Source organism: Myodes glareolus, chromosome 5, assembly GCF_982192425.1.
Source record: "Myodes glareolus chromosome 5, mMyoGla1.1, whole genome shotgun sequence".
NCBI lineage: Eukaryota > Metazoa > Chordata > Mammalia > Rodentia > Cricetidae > Myodes > Myodes glareolus.
The window spans coordinates 96,353,124-96,372,865 of NC_142030.1; the positions used below are offsets into that span (position 1 = coordinate 96,353,124).

Here is a 19,742-nt window from a genome sequence, read left to right on the forward strand (position 1 = left end):
AAACTAAAATGTTTTTGTTATATTGCATATAGCTATAATCTTATCTTAAAACTCAAATTCAATAATGAAAACATTTATAGCAAGATTATGGTACTAGAAACAATGTAAATCTTATAAATTTAATTTTTACCTGGGATTGTTTTTTAATGTATTCACTAAAAATTCATGTAGATCTATGCCAGTTGAATCAGTATATTCTTGACTGGAATCTAAAAAATAACAACACAAAAACCCAGTAGAAAGTTGTTTGAACGCCAATCCCTCCCCTTTTGTACATTCTATCTATCTTAAGTAAAATGAGATGCCCCACAAAAAAGAAAAAATGACAAAGCAGGAAAATGACACTTATGATGAAGGCAGATGACTACTATTTTTCAACTTGCATGCATTTTTTCATGACATGGGTTAATCTAACTGCATGTACATACACATTCTTAAATGTAATGTCAGACTAAACTTATCCTGATTTCCTTAATGATCCTCATGTACTCATCATATTCTCATGTTCAAACATGTTTTCATAGGTGAAAAACTGAATAATATTGATAATTATTTCTATTTGTAGCACATTTAAAGAGTTGAATTCACCTGAATGTATATGAGCAGAAACACTACTTTGGAAAAATTTTAGTTCTAACATTATTTATTCAAGATTCTTGAAATTCAGTGCCAAAGGTTTGTTTTAAAAATATTTTACAAATACTCACGTGTATTTATCCCCATAAATGGAATGTCCTGGTAATAATGGTCAACAGGACAGAATTTATAAACTTAACATTTTTATTGAACTCTTGTATTCAATAATGAAAATCCTCAAAACTTTTTATGAAGACAAACATTCTGGGGCTTTCAACAATATTCTTAATATGATACCGATTTCTTGTAATGAAAACACAAACTATGATTCTGGCATTTGAATATGAGTGAGACTTAAACTGACTCTGATGACGATAGTCCTTAGTAACTGAGATTTATGTTATAATTTTTGCCTTTTATACATTATACATAATCATAAGCCAGATGACTAAATATGACATCATCTCTCAAGTCTGCTATGCCATTTTCAATATATTCATGTGACACATGTTATTCAAGGGGCAAAGAATTATTAATAATGAAACTAAACTTTTACTTAAAAACTAAAAAAATAAATTACTAACCTCTTGATAACATTTTTCTGGGCAATTTATCACTGGCTTTTTCTTTATCTGTTTCATCTTTTGAGGGCTTTTCCTCTTTTTCAAATGATTGTGTTAACTGGATTTGAATTTTTTCCTGTTGGAAGAAAAAATTAGTTACTCCATGAAATTAGAAACTAATTCAATATTAATTATTGGTATTCCCCAAGGTAACTCAAAACTGTATGAAGGACAAAAAGGAGAAGAAAATGGTGGCACAGGCTTTTAGTATCAGCACTCACAGGCAGAGACAGGCAAATCTATGAATCTATGAATTCGAGGCTAGCTTGGCCGACATTGTGAAACCCTACCTCAAAACAAACAAAAAGACACTTAAAAAATGTCTAGAGAAAAAAAGGTTAAAACAGTTTTTTCAGTCAGGTATGGTGGCACACAAAACAAAACTACACCTAATAAGTGTTCATCTGAATGTATCAATTAAAGCAGACCTTTATAATTGTTTTGGAGAAAATGTTGACTGTTACAGTTTTAGTGCATTTATTTACAAACACCCTAGAGGTCGGGACTCAGGTCTTCTTGACCTATTACTGTTCTAGTGGAGATGCTCACAATTATCAACCATGACAACAGAAATATGTTGGTATCAGGAAAATAATTAATAAAATTCTGTTTCTTTATGAGACAGTATCTAATGTATGCTAGGCTCACTTCGGGTTTGCTATATAGATGAGAATGACCCTGAATGTCTAATTTTTTTTCCCCTACCTCCCAAGTGCTGGGATTACAAGTGTGCAAACTACATCTAATTCATATGGTGCTAGGGCTGGAATCCAGGGTTTTATGAATGCTACAAGCACTTTACAAACTGAGCTACATCCCTAGCCCAGGTTTAGTTTATTGAGTATCCCATATAAGCACACTCCATTCTTTCTCTTGCAAGAGAAAAATGTAAGACGAAAAGTTTTCAAAATTGTGGTACCTGTTTTCTCACTTGAGATTTATGTATCACTGTGCCTCCTTTAATTATCACACAGTTGTTTTAGAAAGATATCAAACAACATTGCTTCTTTCTGATATGTAACAACTATAAAGTAGTAATGCCATCTCAGATCAAAATGGAGAAAACTTATGTTGAAAATAATGTTATTAAAGTAATTTTAGAGCCAGCAGAGATTACTAGGAAATTAACTTACAAACCCTGAAAGACAAAGATCATGTTGAGCTGTTTGTTCAGGCAAAATTACAAGAAATATACAATAAACTCCAGGCCACATCAACTAAAGATAAAAGTGTGGCCCAATCTTAGACTAAATTATACTGTTGTACATTACTTAACCTTTCTGGATAGTAGTAGCAGAAGTGGTCAGCAATAAAGAGTAAACAGCATCACAATTCTCAAACTTATTGCCAGGAGAACTTCTTTTAAACTTCTTTCCACCACACATAAAATTATTTTCAAAACAACTGTTAGTAGAATTTTGATTATGTATACATAATTATACATATATTAAGTAAGATAATTTGCTACTGTTTTTTTTTCTTTTTTGTTTTTTCTTCCATTCCATCTGTATTCCAATTTCAGGGCCTGGGATCTGCTCAGTGGCACAATCATGCTCAGAACACACAGTAAACACTGCCCACTGGAAGTTTCTACCAGGATGATGAGAACTTGCACCTTCTCTGTCTTGCTTACCAAACACAGGATGTTGTATATACTGTGACTTTGAATTATTTTTTAAGCCTTTTTCTGTTTCTATTCTTACCATAGTTTTCAGATATTTATAAATGGCTATAGAATAATATTGTAAGAGAACATTTAGGAGTATTCTTCTTTGAAGCTTCTTACTACTCAGGTGGATAGTCCAGTGAATTGTATGTAGGGGAAAAAGACTCCACCTGAATTCTTAAACCCTCACTAAAATGTGCTTCCAGTGACTAGCAGATTTCACTTCTAAATTATTTCCTCTGAATCACAGAAACCTATTTATAGATATTAAATTACTTAAGATACACTGTATTTTGCAATTCTAGTAAGGAAGGCTGGTGTCTTGTCATCTTGACCCTGTTTTCAGTACATGAATAAAGAAAACTCTTTCGGAATGCTAAAAGTTGCAATGCAAACTCTTCTAACTATAAATAATGGGAACATGTACACATGAAACTGCAATCACCTTACTCTTTACTATGACATTTATAACATCTGTGATTAAGGTCATTTGCCTATTACAAACTCTAATCACACAAGTGACATCTCTCTTATAATTGTTTCTCGACTTTTTTAAATGAGTTTTACGCCATATTAAATCACTAAAAATTATTACAACACGGGGAAAAATTGTTGAAAACTATATCAAGGATGAGAACAGAGAGCAGAACACTTATTTTCTAGTTCCTTTTCAAGTGCATTTCAGTCAACTTAAGGCATGAATAAAAGGTTTCTTCTTTAAAAAAAGTATCTTTTATTCAGAGAGGCAATAAGACATTATTATCCAAACAAAAATGATTATGTTTAAGAGAAACTGAGAAATAACATAGTAAGTGGAGTAACTGAATTCTGACATAACATCTTATACAGGTGGTGTAACTCTTTCAAAAATATGCCATCTATGACCAATATATACACTAATAGCTGACACATATCCTAGTAAATATTTTTCAAAAGATTTTTTTACTATGTAGGTTTCTGTAGTATTATAAGACAAGCCCCACTGCCCCCAACATTTTTTACATAAGGTAAAATAAATGGAAAATTTTAAAAAAAGATAACAATAGTTTTTCCCAGAAGGTATTTCTAACTTATAAAAGAAATTTCCGGGGGCTGGAGAGATGGCTCAGAGGTTAAGTGCACTGACTGCTCTTCCGGAGGTCCTGAGTTCAATTCCCAGCAACCACATGGTGACTCACAATCATCTGTAATGAGATCTGGTGCCCTCTTCTGGCTTGCAGGCATACATGGAGGCTGAACACTGTGTACACAATAAATAAATAAATCTTAAAAAAAAAATTCCAACCTGGGCAGTGGTGGCACACAACTTTAATCCCAGCACTCGGGAGGCAGAGGTAGGTGGATCTCTTGAGTCTGAGGCCAGCACATACTGATCTTCAAAGTGAGTGCCAGGGCATGCTCCAAAAGCTACAGGGAAACCCTGTCTTGGGGGGGAGGGTGGGGGGAGCAAAAAGCAAACAAAAAAAAGCAAAAAAGAAACTTATTTCTATGTGTATGAGTGTTTTAGACGCGCATCTCTGCACTACATACATGTCTGATGCCATGGAAACCAGAAGAGGTTTCAGATCCCTTGGAACTGGAGTTACAGATGGTCATGTGCTGCTTGTAGGTGCTGGGAACCAAATATGGGTCCCCGCCCTGGAAAAGCAGCCAGTGCTCTTAACTGCTGAGCTGTCTTTCCAGTCCATAAGAGAACTTTAAAAAATTGTTATTTCAAAGAAAAATTTCATTGTTTTTTCCCTTCCAGACTATGCCATAACTCACTAGCTTTACTAACAATCAACTATGTAATGCTTCATATGAAACAACTACATTATGTAAAACAAAGGCCCAGAGGATTAAGCTTAAAAGTATTCTAAAGGCAACTACACTCAGTGAAGCAGTTTGACGTTATTTCTGACTTTGCTAGAAAAATACTGCTAAATACATTTAATCAAATACATACATATGCGTATTTTATATACCTCTAATGCAAAAAAAATCAAATAAATTCTGAATACCTGAATTACCAAAACTTTTTTTAAAGTTTATTATTACCTACAATTTATTTAAAAATTTCCCCTTTCTTGCATCTTAGAAATAAAATATAATGGTTTGTAAAAGTAAGGCACATTATAAGCATGTCAAAACTAACTTAGGCATCTACAGTATCTCTTCAGAATCATCACTTAAGCCATGGGAAAGCAGAAAAGGTTTGCTTGAATCAACAACTGTACAACTGGCATTTGCTTCAAAACCATTTTTTTTTTAAAGGCGAAAGTGGTTACAAAGTGGATACTGGCTTTACTATGCACTCAAGCTAACCAAACAAGTAAGCAGAAGTCAGGGTAGTTCCCAAAGAAGCAACAATAACACAACAAATTCCCCACCCAAGCCCAAAATTAAAAGGGGAATTATATCATAATTATAACCACTGAAAGTACTTTAATACTGAACTTATAACTTTTCGTTTTCCTTCTTTATTTCTGTGTAGTCCTGGCTGTCCTAGAACTTGCTCTGTAGACCAGACTGGCCTCGAACTCACACAGATAGGCCTGCCTCTGTCTCCCAAGTGCTAGGATTAAAGGTGTGCACCACCACCACCCTCTAGCTTTCTTAAAGTCACATTCCTAGGTAATCATATAATCTCAAAGGGTTTTCCAAAAGAAGAATCTCTACTGTAAGCCTCACAATGAACTGAAGAATTCTCCTAACTTATCTGGATTTTCATTAACAAGTATTATCAAATCAGTTTCATTTACTAGAAATGAAAGAATATATTCACACTCAACTTTTATTGACCTATATCAAAGCATGTCTCCAGATAATTTTTGTTTTGATTTATTGTTGTTTACCTGGGTCTCCTGTGAAATCTCTGCTGCAGGGGGTGGTGGAGATTCTTCACATACTGCAAGGCTCCGAACTAGCTTTAACTTTGAGCTTGACTAAAGAGAAGTATTTAAAATTAACACTACATTTCATAAATTAGGGCATATTCAAAAGCCCTTAGAGAGTGTCTAAACTTCTTTTTAGTTTCCGCCATGAATAAAAAAAGTAGATGAAATGTGTAAGTTAGATATATCATTAAATAGCACTAAACCCCCTTGAAAGTGAATAGATACAACTGGTTTTAAAAATTACAGCAATAGCAAGAATGAGAATAATTCCAATTTCAAATTCAACAAATCGTGAGAAAGCACTTTTTCCTCTATAGATTAAAAACAACAACAACAACAAAAAACCCCACCAAGGATAATTAAAAGCAATGCACAAAAGCGACTAGGCAAGACAAAAATAACCCAAATAAAACAAAAGAAGCTTTCTGCCCCAAACAAAAGATGAAAAAAAAAACTAAACTGAATGTAGTGCTGTATGAAAACAAGAATTCATCAAGCATGAAGGAAGGCCTTCGCATGCCAGCACATCAAATAGTTACTATACCTTAGACCTTTTTCCTGTCTGTCCAAATGACTGCAGGGGCCGCTAAATATACAATAAGAAAGATTTTATTAAATTTCACACTCAAACAGAAAAATTGCTTCTTAAATCATACACCTAAACCTCAGAATTTGCTAAACGAGGAAATCAAAGATGGTTCAGGGAAAAAGTATTGATTCCTCCAGACACACACTGGGAGAAGTTACTAAACCCCTCTGTGGACTGGCATTTTCATTAAATCGACAAATTTTTGTATTAAATAAACATTATATGGAACTTTGAAGGTGACTTTTTCATAGCAAAATAAAGTACCTTTCTTCAGTATTTTATTATTGTTGGGGTAAGCGGACAGACCAAACCATTCAGCAACTTCTATTAGCTGAAATCAGAAAGGTTCAACCTCACTAAGAAAAATGTTTGAATAATCCAAAGAGTCAGAGTTTATATTGCTTTCATCTTTCAACTGCTAAGCCTTTTCAGTAAAACATGAAGAACACACTACCAGTTTTAGTAATGAAAGCTATTCACTGGGTTTTGGGTAAGGCAATGAGGCTGGAATGAAAGAAGACAGACTTCCAATAAAGGTAGTTAGCAAGATGGTCAGATCATTAGTCACACCATCAGAGAACTCACAGAAGCAACGAGCTGTAGTCTGTGCTTGAGCCTATAAAGCCTATAGTGTAATTCAGAACCAGAGCCTATAGTGTGTAGAATCTATAGTGCAACTCAAAACCAGACAAATTTTAAACTCTTTCCTTCTGCCTCCTTCCTATCCATCATTTCACATCTGGCTCCCCATACGGCAGGGATCAAACATCTATTCTCATTAGTAATAGGGAGCCAATTAGGCATCAAACACAATACATTTTCAAGCTAATCCTCAGAACAGTAAGCTTTACATTTTAAAAAATTGAGAAAGATATTTTGTATACTAACATCCCCAAAGACTTATGTGTGAGGTCAATAGAAATACAGGCCAGAGTGAAAATGTCAAAACCTCTATTTTGGATCTTAAGGCCTTTAAAAGATTAAAACACCATATTCCTAAAATTTGATTCTAGACCACCAAGTTAACAATAAAACCTAAGAAACAGAAAACCAGGAAAAAAGAGAAAGAGAGAAAAAGAAAAAAAAATACTGCTTATGTAGAAAAAGCAGTCTGAATATGTTTGCACAGAGGTGTACTACCCTAAGAGGACTCCAAGCATTGATGTATTAATTTCAACTTGGTCTCCTCTTCCCTTTATTTCCATATGACTAACAGAGAATCATATGGAAATAAAAAAAGACACAGTTCCTGCCTGCTCTTAAGGTCTCACAGTCCCGAAACAGTTACAAATTAGTCAAACTCAACCTAAGTGCTTCTAAATCTCAGTCCAGTAACCTCACATTCCACCTATACACATATGTGACAAATATACAGATATGGGAGATAGAAATCCAAAGACATTTCCCAAGAATGATTTCCTATCCTTTTGATACTTAATGATACACAAAGCTGGGCTCTGCTGTGAAGGGATTTTACAGAAGTAGTTGATCTCCTAGTCACAACTGAAGTAAGTCTAACCCATCAGTGAGCCTCTTAAAAGCTGAGTTTTCTTTGGTTGAGACAAAACCAGCAAGTCTGAGAGATTTAAAAGATTCAAATACACTGCTTGCTTTGAAGATAAAAAGGCTACCCAGGAAACATGGACCTTATACAAACTTTGGGACTGAGGTCTGCTGAAAAAGGAATGTACCTTGATGCCTATTTTCTTAAACCCTTCCAAAGAGGATCAGGGTGGCTAACACTCTTGATTTTGACTCTGTAAAACTTTAAGTAGAAAACCCGGATTTAATCTACTGGAAACTCCTAATGGGGAATCACCATTAAGTCCCTAAGGGTCTGTTATACAGCAAGAGGAAACAAATATACTAATAATGTAAGTAAAGTGACAGAGTGGCATTATTACATAAAATTATTTATTTCTTTCCATCCAAGAAGATAAATACTGTATAATATATATTAGAAAATCTGCCATATGCCCCAGCATACAAAATAGAGCAGAGAAAATTATTTCTGCTTATAAAAGTAGATCTCCCTCATTTATTTATTTTTATTCTGTTGCCAGTTTGACTTGGCTTTGAATAGCAATTCTTCCAGTTTGATTTACAATCATTTTGTAAAGTGGATTTTATTTATTTGGAGCACACGTTTTACTTTTAGTAGAACCTTATTTTGACAGTAAAAATATAGCAACTCTTTTAAGTCTCTTACTAGTAGTGAGAAATACTGAGTGAATTAGGATTTAGAAAGCTGAAGGGCAAGCCCCAATTTATATAGTTTATCCTGTTTATACCAAAGAACAAACAGAAACTAGGTCAACAAATGGGTGCACAATATAGAACATTCTTAATGAACTCTTAGTTTTAAACTGATAACACACTGGCAGAGATAAACTGAGGAAAATCCAAGTAATCTTCATGCTTATACTGTGTGCTAGCACAAACTATTTGCCAATCCAGCATCACTTAATTTAGAGGAAACTCAACTTATTTCATGAAGGGAGTCATTCTTATTTATAACCAGTAACTTTGTTGTTAGGTTTCAAACCCAGTACAAATAGCTGAGGTGCCTACTTAGCGTATCAAAGCTGACCTGGCTGCCAGGTTCTCAGAGCTTCCCTCAGTCCCTGTTACAGGGTCCTCCTGGCTGGAATAACCCTTCCCCTACATAATCTGCTGCACCTGGTTCCCCTCTAGCCTCTTCCTTCCCCTCCCCCCTTTCCCACATGGCCCAGCTCACTCAGGTCATGACCACTTGGGACTCTCCCAGATGTCCCTGCCTCTGACTGTGCTCTCCTACATATCCATAATAAGCTTTCTCCTCCATCATACCTAGAAGCAGCCATGTCCTTTCCTTTTTCTTTTTTCATTCAATTATTAACAAAATGAACTGTAACATTTGAAACTTTTTTACTAAGTAAGACCACACCTTGCAGGTTACTAATTTGCACTGCATTTCTAAACAATAGTAAGGATTAAGAATAGAATGAATTCAGTACTTAGCTAAAGATAAAAATAGAGAGTGAAAATGACCAATGCTAGGCTGACAATTCCTATCAAAATGAAAACAATGTTTTCTTAAGAGAGATGGAAAAAGAAAGTCAATAAATCAACAAGCCAAACGCAATCACAGTTTAATGTTACCACTTAATCCTTTCAGCCATAGACTATGAGGTTAAAATCCAAAGGTCTATCTTAGATATTTAAACAAAGTTCCCAAGAAAACTCATCACAGTGACATGGTCTATTATTACACATCTTAAATGAAGACAAGAGTTCCCATTATAACGGTGAATATATAAAAATTATCCAATGTAAAAAACTATACAAGTATTTCTTTATCTCCATGCTTATAAATGCCGTCACCATTATTTGTATATGATCCAAGATCAATTGAGAATGACAAACTCTAGAAATAACTTCAAATAATAATGTATTATTTTGGAAAGTGAATTCTAAGATTTTAAAATTGTTAAACTTGTTTAATGTTTATAAAATTCAATAAAAGCAAACCAGATAAATAGGCTTAAAAGACTAAAGTTGTGTTGAAATTGTAATTTTGGGAAGGTGTTAAAAAACAAGCTTTATTGTTGAAGAAGAAACTCTATCTTGCATGACAAAGAAGGGAGAAATTTGAGAAACTGTGTAGCTGTGTTTTTAGTAATTGATAATAGCAATGATTATAAAGATAATATTGTATAAACTGAGCTACGGTGGAGGGTAGGTTTTTCTTATAGATATGAGGGAGAGTAAAGCCAGGGACAAGTGGAATAGTCCACAGAAGAAATCAAAGTAGTACTGAAGGCCAGCATACGCTTTGGTATTCTAATAGGTACCACAGATAGCCAGTTTCTTTTGGACTTGACCAGACAAATACTATGCTTTGCATTTGTTTCATCAGTTAAGAAGTATGTTGCCTAATCAACCACTCTCAGGTATGCCCTGATGTGTTTTACATTCTCCACCACCCCCAATATAGGATTGGCCTATACTAGACTTGAACTTCAAATGTAACCAAGATGACCTGGACCAACACATCCTCCTACTTCAGAATGGCTTGTGTTCCCTCAATCCCCTTTGAAGGAAAGCATTGCAAGTAATTCAGAAGTACAATGTCGGAGTCTCATCAAACGGTTTATAGAAACAAACTATACTAACTACCTAGTTTAATTGATACTATGTGTGGGGGAAAAAATCATACACATCAGATAAAAATTTATGTACCCTGAAAACAGGTCAATTGTAGTATGCTACTGAACTATAGTTATGCCATCCCATGAAAATGTTCCAAAAAGACTTTAAGTGCTAAAACTATCTTAAATAAAACTGGTCTTTGGAACAGCCCTAAACTCCTATACAATGTGACCCTTCACTAAAGGTTAACTGTTTGACTATTTAACTGCTATCTTGCTGCTTCTGTAAACAATGCTTGTTTGTTGAAGACCTCCAAAGTTGCTTTTCTGTATATGTCACAAGTACCTTTAAAAACTAAGCAATTTTTTTTGCCCTTAAAAACTCAAACCAGGAGCTGGAGAGATGGCTCAGAAGTTAAGAGCACTGGCTGTTCCTCCAGAGGTCCAGAGTTCAATCCCCAACAAACACATGGTGGCTCACAACCATCTATAATGAGTATAATGAAATATGATGCCTTCTTTTGGTGTGCAAGCATATACGCAGGCAAAACACTGTAGACATACTAACTAAATGAATCTTAAAGAAAAAGAACTCAAACCAAGTGAAAGCTAAGGATACTTTCCCCTAATCTGCTTGGGACAGTCCCATCAGATACTGACTTATTCATGCTTTTAAAGAGTTTTTCTCTTCAGGTACCAAAACACAACGTGTTAACAAAAACCACTCTCTTCTACTCCATAACAGTTACTAACAAAATGTGGATATAGTCACACTATTATTTTAAGACAGGTCTCACTGTATAGTTTAGACTATTTTTGTGATCATCTTAAGATAGACAATTAAGCACTATTTTTAGATTTTTGGTTGTGAGCCTAGCCTTTAGCAGCTATGTCCTCTCTCCAGTCCAACCACTCTTCTTAAAACAGAGCCATTATTTCTTATTGATACTTAATATAAACAGAATAGATTACTTTCCAGTGTTCCTATTACTTCAGTGTTTTCTGTACAAGTTATTTCAACTGTAATAAGTCTTTTGCCAGGTACCTGGTCTTAAAAGTTTAAAAAAAGTCTTACATAGAATAACTTCTAAGAAAACATTTGAAGACATGGTTTATAGACTTTGGTGGATTAAAATAAAATGAATTCCACATATACCTTCCTCTTTACAGTCAATAAACTATATAGTACATATGGCAAACAACATGTTCATTCAGTACAAAGAATAAGTAGTCTTTTAGTAAATACTTGTGTTGGTTTGGAGATGGTAGAGTGCTTGCCTAGTACATACAAAACCAAAGGTTTTTCCTGAAGCCTGAGCCTTGGTGTTATTCAGGAATGCTCCTGAGATTATTTCTCAGAGCAAGCAGAGACATGGTAGAATGCAGTAGTCTGAGTTGATCATCCAGATTTACTGATAAGGATAAGCATGAGAATGCATATTAGGTGCAGAACAGAGACTGTACTAAATACATTATTTAATTAAAAAGTTATGTGTATGTATGTATGTTTTGCCTATATGCATGTATGTACCATGTGCATTCCTGGTACTTACAGAGGCTAGAAAGAGTGCCAAATATCCTGTTGTGAGCAACCATAAAAGTACTGGGAACAGAACCTCAGGTCTCTGGAAAAGCAGCAAGTGTCATCTTTCCAGTCCAAATCCTTATTATTTCAATCACAATTGCAAAAGTTTTTTTGTAAACTTTCTCTAATGAAATCAGGATAGTGGTACACTGCTAAAGAGCAGACTGATTGATTAGAGAAGGTAATTATCTTGTTTTACAAAGAGTTTAACTAAAAATGGGAAAAATGTAGCGTCTCCTGATTTCTTAGAAAATTACATTTAAGCGAGGCATGGTGCCACTTAGAGGCAGAGGAAGAAGGGTCATGAATTAACAGGCAGACTGGGCCACAGTGAATTTAAGCGTCGCTTAGACTACGTGACTTGATATCTTAAAACAAATGGCGGAGGCAGGGAGAAAAGGAGAGGGGGTAGGAGGAAGAAGGAAAAAGAGAAAAAGATGACCCTTTGATTATACTTAATGGACAACAGTTTAAACCATTTTAAAACCCTAAATGTTTTTTAAAGCGGTAGGAATTAACATCATTGTCTACCTTGTTGTCAGACATGTGATATGAAAATACAAGACTTAAGAGTGAATGAAGAAACATAAGAATGAGGCGCCCTTTAAAGGAACTTTACTGAGCAATAACAGAAATGAAGTGAAACAATAACCTTTTGCAAGTAGCCGGCAAGGTCTGTTTTTCTTTGATGTGTTCATGGTTTTTCATTATTCTGAGACAGGATACCAGAATGTTGCCCAGGAACCTAGAACTTATCATCCTACCTCAGTCTCCCAAATGCTGGCACAACAAGCACATACAACTGCATTTGGTTAAGGTCCTCTGGTTATTTTAAGAATGACAGAATAGAGCTGGAAAGATGTCCTAGTTGGTTTCTAAAGTCTGGCAACCTGAGTTTGATACCTAGAGCCCACATAAAGGTGGACAGAGAGAACAAAGACTGAAAGGTTACCCTCTGAACTACACTAGTGCATAGTGGCATACCTGCCCACATACATCATGGACACACATACAAACTAAAACCATTTTTTAAAATGACAGTATTTTCTCAAATAGGATACCCTATTCATAAGTATGATGAATACCTCTGTGTGTGTACTACATGTGCATGCACATATGAATGCCAATAGTGAATGTCAGGTGCTCTATACTTTCCATCTTACATTTTGAGTCAGGATCTCTCAATGAACTGGATAAACTGGCTGGCCAGCAAGCTCTACCGGTTTTCTTGTTTGCTTCCACACTTGGCTTTTACAATGATGCTGAAGACATGAACTCCGGTCCAGGCCCTCAATTTGTGCAAGAGACACTTAACCAACTGAGCAATCTCCCCAGCTGCTGACAGTTAATCTTAATTTTCAACTTTAACGGTGGAGGCCCAAAAATGTGAGCCTATTTTTACCTTATCTAATGGACAGAGAGTTTGGAGATTGCTCAAAATGGATGACAAGTGTAATTACACATCCTGAGTCAGGATTTTTTTTTTTTAATGGCTCATACAAGTAGATCCATTCCTTCCTGACAGACGGTCAGGGAGTTTGGAGGTTGCTCAAAATGGCTGAGAAGTGTAGTTACACATCCTGTCCTGACTCAGGATGTGATAACTTGTTTTTTTGTTTTTTTTTTAATGGCTCATACAAGTAGATCCATTCCGTCCTGACAGACGGTCAGGATATGCAAGTGTACTTTTGCTCCTTTTTTGGTAATATGGGGTTACCTGGGGAATGGCTTCCTTCGGGATACTTGGTCTAGAGTGGCTTTACTGCCTAAATAACAGAATGCTAATGACTTGATGTCTTAAAGTGTTAAAGCATTAACACTTTATCCTTTGTACCATGTTCAAGAAATATTTTGTTGCCTTTTTTCACCCTTTATATTGGGGTATAAAAGCACACGGAAACTTAAATGCAGACAATTTCAGTAGTCATTGCAATGCCCTCCCGGTACTGTTTTATTATTTTTCACTTGTCTTCATATTCCTTACTAATATTTCTAAATCTCCACGCCCTTATCCTAGGCAAGAAGTGTTTTTGTTGAGGTCCCTGGTCCCTGACATATGGTACCCAACGTGGGGCAAGAGGTGAACCCCAAAACGCACAAAAGCGTAGCCAGGTATACAAGAGAGTATGTTGAGGGACCCCACAAAAAAAATTACACCATAAGTGGAGAGGTGAGTAATGAACGCTCAAAAATAAATAATAGATAATAAAAAAGTTAAGAGAAAGGTTAGGCAAAAAATCAGGAGTATTTCCTCAAACTTAAATTTCTAGTCTCTGCCTGGAAATAAAAACCTTCTCAGTGGTTGGTTCTAAATTATCATGCATGCACAGCAACAAAAATATTAGGTAAAATCTGCCCCTTCCCCACAAGCTTCGTTAGTCAGAGTAAATCTTCTGCAGGTTTGATCACTATTTCTCTCCTCTAAGAGTTCTTAGGTTAAATTCTGATCAATTACAGCACAGGAAGAGAGAGAAGTGAAGTGTAAATGTAGAAAGCCAATGAAAACATACTGGCTACAAATGAATGTAAAGAATCAAAACATGTGAAACATATAAGCTAATCAAAGACCTAAGACTCAGCAACCTGTCAAGATAACTCAAAAATAAGCTAGTAAATATGTCAACTCAAGAGTCAACTGGCCCTTTTAGAATTGTGAAAAGTGGCTAGGTAGTGGCGGCCCGCACCTTAACTCAGGGGGCAGAAGCAGACGGATCTCAGAGATGAAGTTAGTCTACAGAGTTAGTTCCAGTACAGTCAGAGCTACATAGAGAAATTCTGTCTCGAAAAACCAAAATCACAACCAAAGGGGGAAAAAAAAAAGATGTGAAAAGTGAGTTTGATATGAAAAGAAGCACACCATACAATGAACATTAGGTATTTTTAGCCATGAAGAAAACTCTGCTTACCTGCAAATCAATACTGTTGTCAATACAGTGTTCATTCTTCTCTGCCAAAATCTTCCCATAGTTTTCTGATTTAATAAGATTTTCAACTCTGGTTGTATCTTTCACTTCTGCCTCCAAATCCTTCATTGTTTCAGTTTCATCTTTTATAATAACAATATCAGACATCCTCATTAGCAAAGGTTATTTTAGAATTCTACAGGGAACTTGAAGCCTTGGCAAAAAAGAAAAATAATGTTAATTTAGTTTGAAACATTCTTTATATTCAGTTACTACATAATATTAACTAAAGACTTCTGATTTCCAAGAACAATGCTGAATGCTCATAAGCAAAAGCAAAATTCCTACCTTCAAGGTCTATATTTTGGGGTAGGTGTTCCTTAAAAATGTCACAATATGAGAAGAGACCTGGGCTAGAAGTATACTTGGGTAACATTAAAGTATCTTTCTTTAAGAAATACTATCAACATTGCCCCACATCCTCCTCTACTCTGAGTATTCACTATTCCCATATAGTAAATGCATTTTCCTGTCACAGTTCACACCTTGATTCCTAAAATTCCAAGCTTTAAAAATTTTCTTGATCAGGTAGCGATGGTGCAGAGGCAAGCAGATCCTGTGAGTTCAAGGCTAACCTGGTCTACAGAGCAGTTCTAAGATAGCCACAAAGAAACCCTGTATCGAAAAACAAACAAAACAAAAAGAAAAAACTGCCCTGATTTAATCATAAAAATGAAAAGCAAACATTCTATATAAAACACATTTGTGAGTCTGGGTTATAAAACAATTCTGTTTTATAATGTAAACAAAGCATTAATGTCTTTTAATTCCTGTGATTCAATGCCAAAAAACATGTATAATCATACACTCTAGAAAATGAACTTTCTGAGAATCAAATGACTGGGGTTCATGGAGGCAGGCAGAGATGGTGAGCCTATAGGGGTCTGACCTAGGTTCTTTGCATATTTGTTATGGCTGAATAGTTTGATGTTCTCATGGAACTACTAACAGGGGGAAAGGGGGAGGTAGCTTACTCTTTTGTCTACTTATGGAACTCTTTTCCTCCTAGTGAGTTATTTCATCCAGCCCAGTCTTATCGTAGTATATTAAGTCATGTTTGGCTGATGTCCCTGGGGGGACCTGTTCTTTTCTGAGCAGAGATAGAGGGAGTTGGAGAGGTAGGGGGAATGGAGAGTTGGGAAGGAAAGGGAGGGGAAACTGCAAACAGGATGTAATATATGAGAGAATAAAAAGAAGGAAAGAAATGAACTTTCTGAGAGATCAGACACAGACATTAGTATATTTCATGTAATTGGCTAATCTAAGAGAAAAAGTGGGAATTTCATCCCAGATATCAGGAACGGAATGCATCAGAGATTAAGAAAAAACTAGAGGTAGAGACACATGGAAAATGGGATGAAACTGGTATGGAAACTGTTAACTACAAAACCAAGGAATGGTTGGTTTATGAGACACACTGTAAAATCCTTTCAACTTTATTATAATTGACAGTTTTTATAATAAAGTCACGATGAAAAAAACTTCAGTAAATTTGTCTTCCGTTTAACAAGCGAGAAAATTAAAAGCACCCCCTCAAACAAAAGCCTTAACATATAAATACAAGTACATTTGAAAACTGAAAAAGAAATAATTCATAAAATCATAGACTAATCTGAATTAAAAAAATAAAAACAAAGCCACATCTAATTTAGACAGGGTTGCAGTGCAGCACCTGTGAGAGGGAAGGGCTGACTCACCTATAGTAAATAAGTTTGGCAATATTCTGGGGTACTCTACCAAGCAAGCAAGCAACCAACCAACCAACCAAAATGTCATCTGTAATTTGATCCCAAACCAGAAATTCATTAGCTCATTCTGAAAACAATTCAGGTTGCAAAGCAGAGAGAAGGTAAATTGGCTAAGGAAGATATTCAGGCTCCTTCATTTCCTTCTGAATGAACTGTAAAGAATACAGGCTACCCAAAGACATAGAAGAACATTACCTGATGTGTCCTATGGATCTGGGATTGTAGTGTTCCACAAAAATAAAATAAAATAGCCCAATGTTCCTTTTCACAGTTGTCAGCCAGGATGTCAATTGTATTGAACCAACAGTAATCTCGCGAGAGGAGTCCCATGTCCTTGTCACCACTGTAGATTCCTGGGCTGAAATAGACTGTCTTGGATCAAATATATCATACCTTCCAGTGGCCTACAATGAAAACAAAAAACATTAAAAAACTAAAACAAATAAACAAACAGGACAGGAAAATGGAACACTCTACAGTAACTTAGAAATTAAAAAGCTATTGTTGATGATCACATTACTTTCTAAACAAAGGTCAGAATGTTTATAACTAATTCTGAGGTATAAGGAAGGACTCATCTGAGACAACAGAGCTGATGTAAAAGACAGAGGGGAGAGAGGAGGAAGCAACAAATATACAATATGGTTAGTGCAGCAGGGAGGACGGCAGCCCTACTTCATCAATCACTTTAAGTCCAAGAGCTAGAGTTTCACCTACAACTCTAACTATGGATTGAAGACTGTAATTCAGGATAATTACAAGATAGATAACAATAGTCTATCTTGGAGCTTTAAAAGAATAAAGGTTGTAATAATCCACTTAATGTTCCCAAAGAAATCCACTGTACATGATAAAAGAAAATGTATACATAAAGGGTAGAATGAGTTTTAGTGACATCTATAAAAAAAAATCAATACCCCAAATTCTCACCATATTGTATTTAAAACATTTTAAAAAATTATTTAGGATAGTGGTGACTGTAATGTGTGGCATGGCACACACCTATAGAGATCGGAGGACAACTGCAGGACAGGGTCCCGCTGTCCTCCTGGTGAGTACCAGGGGTTGCCAGGCTTCGTGCCTTCCTTCACTTTACATCTTACCAGCCCTCCCATGTATTTTTAAAGTCAGTTTTATTTTGTTTGGTACAAGTGAAGGTTATTAAGCAAGAGGAGAACACTGAAAAAGATCACAAGCTCTTCCAATTTCCTTTAACAATATTCAGATAAACAGAATAATATAATTTTAGGTAAAACAACTGAGCACAATTAGATGTAATACAAAGAGCACTAATGGTAACACAGTTGTGTATGCATGACAGAACAATTCACATCTTATACAAACTTTTCAAAACTGCTTTAAAAAGCATTTTTTAAAAAAGAAGCATTTATGCAAATCAAAATTACCCTGAAATTTCATTATACATCAGCCAAAATGGCCAAGATCAACAGGACAAATGACAGCTCCCGCTGACGAGAATGTAAGGTAATTGGAACACTCTTGCATTGCTGGTAGAAGTGCAAACTTGTACAGTCACTATGGAAGTCATATAGCAGTTATTCAGGAAGTTAGGAATAGAGCTACCTCAAGACCCAGCTATACCACCCTTGGAACCCCAAAGGACTCTACATTCTACTACACAGACACTCCCTCATCCATGTTCATTGGTGCTCTCTTCAGTCATAATAGCCAGAAACTGACATATATGAATCAGCAAATAAATGGATAAAGAAAATGTGGTAATTTACACAATGGAATATAATTCGGTTGTTAAAAACAATAAACCTCCTGGGCAGTGGTGGTGCATGTCTTTAATCCCAGCACTTGGGAGGCAGAGGCAGGGGGATTGCTCTGAGTTCAAGGCCAGCCTCATCTACAAAGAGGGTTCCAGGACATCTAGGGCTATTACACAGAGAAACCCTGTTTCAAAAAAACAAAAACAAAAACACACATAAAAAAATCCCACAAAATCATGAAATTTGCAGGTAAATGGAGCTAGAAAAAAAAAAAAAAAAAACACGTGAGAGGCAACCTAGACACAGAAGGAGAGATATAGTATATATTCCCTTAAATATGGATGTTAGCTCTTAATTCTTCAATAAGCATGCTATAATCCATATAATCATGGCAATTAGGTGAATAAAGGTCTAGGTGAGAGCTGAGGCTCTCCCAAGGAAGGGGAAATAGAATATACAGTTATGGAAAGATGGACAGCTAGAACAAAAGGATTAAATGAAGAGGAGGCTAAAGATATTCCTTTTCTGACGCATCATGTTTCTTTTATAAATTTTTTAATTAAATATGCAACAACTGGCAAACACCTGTTTTATAACTTTTAATGTGCTACCTTTACTTAAATTGTCAACTATATCCTTTCTAAAAAAGTAAAAACAAAGCATCTCTAAAGCATCTTCAAGGCAGCATCTCTAAAGATCACACAAGGTGGGGGACTCAAAAGGTTTTGTTTCTTCTTTTGGTAAAAGAGCAGTCTACTGGTGGGGCGGTGGTGGCACATGCCTTAATCCCAGCATGTGGGAGACAGAGGCAGGAGGATCTCTGTGAGTTTGAGGCCAGCCTGGTGGTTCCAGGACAGACTCCAAAGCTTCAGAGAAACCCTGTCTTGAAAACAAAACAAAACAAAACAAAAGGAGCAGTTTAGATTTTAGTAACAACTAGTTTTAAAACAGCCATTACCAACCCTCATATGCCATGGAGTTACAAATCCTGTAAAGTTAATGAGGGGCTGCTGCTTAGCACAAACAATCCTCAGCTGCTTGCTGTATCTAGAGATTCATCACCACAAGACATACTGAGCTGTCATATTAGCTCAGCTTCCTAGGGCTGAAAGCTGAACGAATGGAAAGGGTGTAATGTTTCAATTTTTAAAATAACTTCACTTCATATTTCTAGCTCTGCCTCGTTTTATAGTCAATACTTAGTAAATTTCTTTTGTACTGTAACTGTTTGATTCACTGTTCAATTTTTG

At 35.7% G+C, this 19,742-nt stretch overlaps 1 protein-coding gene across 7 annotated transcripts in view; it reads right to left on the reverse strand.

Annotated features, from left to right (window-relative positions):
* R3hdm1 (R3H domain containing 1) overlaps positions 1-17,090 on the reverse strand; it is a 94,249-nt gene extending 77,159 nt beyond the window's left edge. For 5 of the 7 annotated variants that reach the window (XM_085688308.2, XM_048443753.3, XM_085688310.2 and 2 more), the window contains exons 1-6: positions 16,952-17,090; positions 14,952-15,162; positions 6,286-6,327; positions 5,700-5,789; positions 1,161-1,275; positions 131-209 (exon numbers count right to left, since the gene is read on the reverse strand). In XM_085688308.2, the coding sequence (XP_085544434.1) occupies positions 131-209; positions 1,161-1,275; positions 5,700-5,789; positions 6,286-6,327; positions 14,952-15,122 (497 nt within the window). In that variant the 5' untranslated portion in view covers positions 15,123-15,162; positions 16,952-17,090. The remainder of the gene's footprint in view (positions 1-130; positions 210-1,160; positions 1,276-5,699; positions 5,790-6,285; positions 6,328-14,951; positions 15,163-16,951) is intronic. The other 2 variants (XM_048443752.3, XM_048443754.3) reach the window with 2 other exon arrangements.
* Positions 17,091-19,742: the final 2,652 nt, after the last annotated feature.